This window comes from Silene latifolia, chromosome X (genome assembly GCF_048544455.1).
Source record: "Silene latifolia isolate original U9 population chromosome X, ASM4854445v1, whole genome shotgun sequence".
NCBI classification, from domain to species: Eukaryota; Viridiplantae; Streptophyta; class Magnoliopsida; order Caryophyllales; family Caryophyllaceae; genus Silene; species Silene latifolia.
Genome location: NC_133537.1, coordinates 240,202,759 through 240,207,697, shown reverse-complemented (window position 1 = coordinate 240,207,697; position 4,939 = coordinate 240,202,759). Strand labels below are relative to the sequence as shown.

Here is a 4,939-nt window from a genome sequence, read left to right as displayed (position 1 = left end):
AGGCCCTCTCTCTGCATCTAGCCTGTATGTCACCTTTCACCTTCTGAACAATCCATCTAGGACATGGAACCTGAGCTTCAACCCTGCAGACATTCCAAACATTCCAAATATGATATCATAAAGCTACAATAACAGCACAAACAATCCGCTTCTTCATCAAGGATGAACATCTCCACTGCAACCACCAATCTACCACTCTATTCCTGGGTATAGGTATGCCAAGCTATTTAGTTAGCAGCTCCCAGCAACGACTACTGAAAGAACACTCATACAACATATGACTATGATCTTCCATCTTGTCCTGGCAAACATCACAAAGGCCATCAGTGATCACACCAAAAGCAAGTAATCTATCCTTAGTTAACAAACGTCCTTGCACTATAAACCACCCAATGAAGGCATGTTTAGGAATAATAGTCTTGCTCCAGATCAAAGGGTACCAAGGAACAGGCTGCTGGTGACCCATCAACCACTTGTACCCACTAGCCACATTATACTCACCCTGTGTGGCAGTCAAGACCCCATTAGAGAAACCAGACTTCATTTGGTCCTTAACCTGGCATATCTTACGCCAAGTCCAACTAGTATTAGAAGTGGGACAGTAATCTAGCCAATCTCTCCCTTTCATATAAATATGATCAACCCACCTGATCCAGAGGTGATCAGATTTCATTACTAACCACCCAGTATATTTAGCTATCATGGTTGTGTTCTAGTGACTAGAATTCACAATGCCCAGACCCCCCCCCCCCTTCTTTTCTCTACAAATCTTTTCCCAAGCAACATTAGGAGTTCTCAGGTATTGTTCAGATCTTGACCATAAGTAATTCCTGCATATCCCTTCAATTCTATCTATGACAGTGATAGGAACAACAAAATACTAGTCCAAGAAGTATGCAATTGTGTTAAAACTGCCTTAATGAGCACAAGTCGACCAGCATAGCTTAATTTTTTGACCCCCCAACCTCTGATTCTAGCAACCACTTTCTCCACAAGTCTGGTACAATCACCTATGCCCATTCTCTTGCAGTAAATTGGGACGCCAAGGTACCTAAATGGAAATATCCCAGCATTAAACCCAGAGATATTCAGAATATACTCAATCTCCCCATGAGGCATGCCATTAAAATAGATGTCAGACTTCTCCTTATTCATGTCCAACCCAGAAGCACATGAAAAGGTACCAAATGCCCTGAGAATGACCTTAATTGAAACTTTGTCACCTCTACAAAATAGCAACAACTCATCAGCAAAGCACAGATGATTTAACTTCAGTGCTCTGTAAAGTGGATGCTAATTAAACTCAACTCTTGCTGTAACTTCCTGGAGGATTCTGCTCAAGTATTCCATGCACAATGTGAACAACAGGGGAGAGATGGGATCCCCCTGCCTTATCCCCCTCTTGCCTTGGAAATAACCAAAATCGGACCCATTAATTGAAAGGGTAAACCATAGGGTAAACACACAAGCCATTATCCATTGTACTACATTAGGTGGGAAATTAAGGGCAACCAACATTTGCTCAATAAAACACCATTCCACTGAGTCATATGCTTTCTTTAAGTCCACCTTCATAATACATCTAGGGGAACAAGACTTCCTTTGATAGAGCCTAACAAGATCATGACAGATTAGGATGATATACATTATGTCCCTGCCTTTGATGAAGGCACTCTGGGTACCACTTAAAACACTAGGCAGAACACCAGCCAATCTATTGCATATATCTTTATAAATGACCTTATATACCACATTGCAACAAGCAATTGGTCTAAATTCAGCCACAGAGACAAGTCTGGTTTTTTTAGGGATAAGTGTGAGAGTGGTAGCATTCACCTGCCTCAACAGCTTTCCAGACTTGAAGAATTCTTTGACTGCCTCCAACAAGTCACATCGCACCACAGAGAAATCATCTCTAAAGAATTGACAAGTGAAAGCATCAGGGCCAGGGGCTTTTGTGGCAGGTATGGCCCATAAAGCTTTCCTGATTTCCTGATCAGTCACCCCCTAGACATCTATTGGCACTGAGCTTCAGTTGCAAGCCTCCCATTCCTCATAGTAGGCATATGGATGGGCCTGACCTTCTTACAAGATCCCAACAAAGCTTTGTAGTATTCAATGAAAGCTCCTTCAATATCAGCAGTAGTGGAACAAGGATTACCATTTATATCCTGAATAGCCATGATTCTATTATGCATTCTCCTGGATTTAATGAGATTATGGAAATATTGAGTGTTGTCATCTCCTTCATGCATCCACTAAGCCTTAGCCTTCTGAGCTAGGAAACATCTCCTAGCCTCCTCCATTGCCTTATAACATTGAGCTGCCAATTGCACTTCCTACTAGAGCTCTAGATTGGTAGGATCAGAGTGTAATTTCCCTTGAACATAAGTTAAATGGTGTCTGGCAACTGTTGCAGAAGTTTTAATTTTTTCAAAAGCTAATCCATTTAACTGCTTCAGAGGAAATTTCAGCATTTTAAGCTTTTTAAACACCTGGAACATCTTGTACCCATAGAGATGACTCCCCCACACTTCTTGAACAGTCTGCAAAACCTCAGGGTCTTTCCCCCACATGTTGAAGTATCTAAAGCATCCTTTCTTCCTCTCCATTACATGACTCTGATTGATAGTGCAAGCGCAGTGGTCAAATAGCCCTTAAGGATGAAACACAGTAGTAGTATCAGGGAATTCATGTAACCAGTCATCTGTAATCAACACCCTATCAATTCTGGTAAACACAATCTTACCTGGCGCATGCTTGTTATTCCATATGAAGAAAGCAACAGTAGCAGGAATATCCATTAAACCACAGGTAGTGACACACTCTTGGAAATCCTTCAATTCATAATTAGTTACTTCTGACCCAATCCTTTCACACATGGCCAACACATTGTTGAAGTCTCCCATAACCATCCAAGGACCATTCACAAGGTGTCTCATATTGCTAATAGAAGCCCATAATGGAAGCCTTTCATGAACTTTATTAAACCCATACACCACAGATAACCACCATTCTTTGCCAGTTGGAAGAAATGTAACTTTAGTGTGGATGACTTGAGCTTCACAACTGATGACATCCACCTTATAATTCACATCATCCCAAATAACCCAAATTCTACCACCAGGATGACTATCATTGTTATGCACTAAACTCCACTGACTGCCAATGCCCCCATGTACTTTATTGATTGATGAAGATCTAACTCTAATTTCAAGTAAGCCAAAAAATCCTACGTTATTATTGTGCATAAACCCTCTAACATCACTCTGCTTATTAACACTATTAATACCCCTAACATTCCAAAAACCAAAACTACCCATTCTCAATACTTGAGGTACTACACTCCATATCTCCCTCAAGGACTCTCCTATACTGAACGGAATGCTCCAACACTTCAGTGAATGTTCTTCTGCCACTTCCAAGAATACCACCTTGCCTAGTGAGTTTGGTGATGATCCTTGCAGGAGAGAAAGATTTGAATCCAACTGGCATAGGAGTAATTATACCCCCTCATCCCTCCAACCCCTGGATACCACTAGGCTGTGCAACCACTAGAGCAGCAGTAACCACAGACACAGTTTCTCAGTAGTTGGTGGTGGAGGTACGGGAGCCTTCTTAGGTACCCACATATTCTTCCCCTCCACATGCCCCTTCCCTTTCCTGCAATCCCTTGTAATATGACCCAGTACCTTACATTCAGAGCATAATATAGGCTTCCACTCATAGTGCACAATTTGCCTATGCATATTATCAAGTTCATCAGCAAATTGTATTACATCAGGTAATTCATCCCCTAGCTTAACTTCCACCATGATACGAGCATGACCTAGGAATGTTTTCAGTAAGGTAGTGCTATCACATCTAACAGGTTTCCCCACAAGTCCTGCAATCTTCATCAAAGCATTACTCCAGAATTTTAGAGGTAAACCATAGAAGCAAATCCATATTGGAACCACATCTATGGCTTCCTTTGTCATTTTAACTTCTGGAGTCCATTCCTTAACCACCACCGGTTTGTTATCAAAGAAAATCGGGCCAGCCTGCAGCACTCGAGTTTTCATTTCCTCAGATGGAAACCTCACAAGGAATGTTCTATTTGAGTTAAAAGAAATCTTATCATACCCAGTATATCCCCAAATTCATTTGATAAGATCATCAATGACCTTAAAAGAAGGGTTTGCCCCCAAAACATAACAGTATACCGTAATTGACCAATATTTCAATTCAGATTCTACATCCTCAGAAGTGAGTTGCAAAGGACTTACCATTGATGTCTCAGAACCAGATGATTGACCCCTGCGAGGAACCTCCGTCCAATCTGAATCATTACCACTTCCTTCCTCGGAGATAGAGTCCATAACTTTGCTCAGAATATATGGTCAGATTATCGACTCATTCTCATGTGTGTGTTCATCCGGATGCTTAATCCCCAGAAGAACATCCTCATCATGATCAATGAAGCGAAATCGCGAACCACGAGTATTATTATTTAGCGTATTAGTATTAGTTTGTTATTTTTGAGATTTTTGTGAATTCTTAGGATTTACTACTCTTATTATTCTACTGGATTTAGGAGAATTTCGCTTAGTTCGTGCCATTGCAGAAGAAAATAAAGAACTCTAAATCGCCTTAACTTTCTCTCTCATCTCTCTAGTAATTATTTGATTCTGACTTGGAAGCCATTTTAGAGAAGGATGAACTGGAGCATGATGATTCTAAACAGAAGGAACCTGCAAATCCTCCGGTCACTACACCGATGGTAACAATTACTAAGGAGGACGTGGCTGGTGAGATATCGTTCTGGTCAACTTCTTTTTATTGTTACGTGCTTGTTGCTAATCCTCCTAGTGTTGTCTTAACTGGCTTTGCGAAGAGGGTTTCGCAAGCACAGGGTATTGATAAGATTTCATTCCTTCCCAATGGTATTTTCTTGTCC

The 4,939-nt window shown here is 41.0% G+C and overlaps 1 protein-coding gene across 1 annotated transcript; it reads right to left on the bottom strand.

Moving 5' to 3' along the window:
* Positions 1-2,342: 2,342 nt before the first annotated feature.
* On the bottom strand, positions 2,343-4,361 carry LOC141619763 (uncharacterized). Its single transcript, XM_074436782.1, has 4 exons — positions 4,206-4,361; positions 3,571-4,115; positions 2,750-3,375; positions 2,343-2,656 (listed from the first exon to the last, which is right to left on the bottom strand). Exons 1-4 carry the CDS (start codon positions 4,359-4,361, stop codon positions 2,343-2,345), a joined length of 1,641 nt encoding a protein of 546 aa, XP_074292883.1.
* Positions 4,362-4,939: the final 578 nt, after the last annotated feature.

Coding starts and splice junctions, on each gene's coding strand:
- LOC141619763 (XM_074436782.1), bottom strand. CDS start 4,361: ATGGACTCTATCTCCGAGGAAGGAAGTGGTAATGATTCAGATTGGACG. Junction 3,376..3,570: donor ACTGAGAAACTGTGTCTGTG/GTTACTGCTGCT, acceptor CATTCCGTTCAG/TATAGGAGAGTCCTTGAGGG. Junction 2,657..2,749: donor GAATAACAAGCATGCGCCAG/GTAAGATTGTGT, acceptor TTCATCCTTAAG/GGCTATTTGACCACTGCGCT.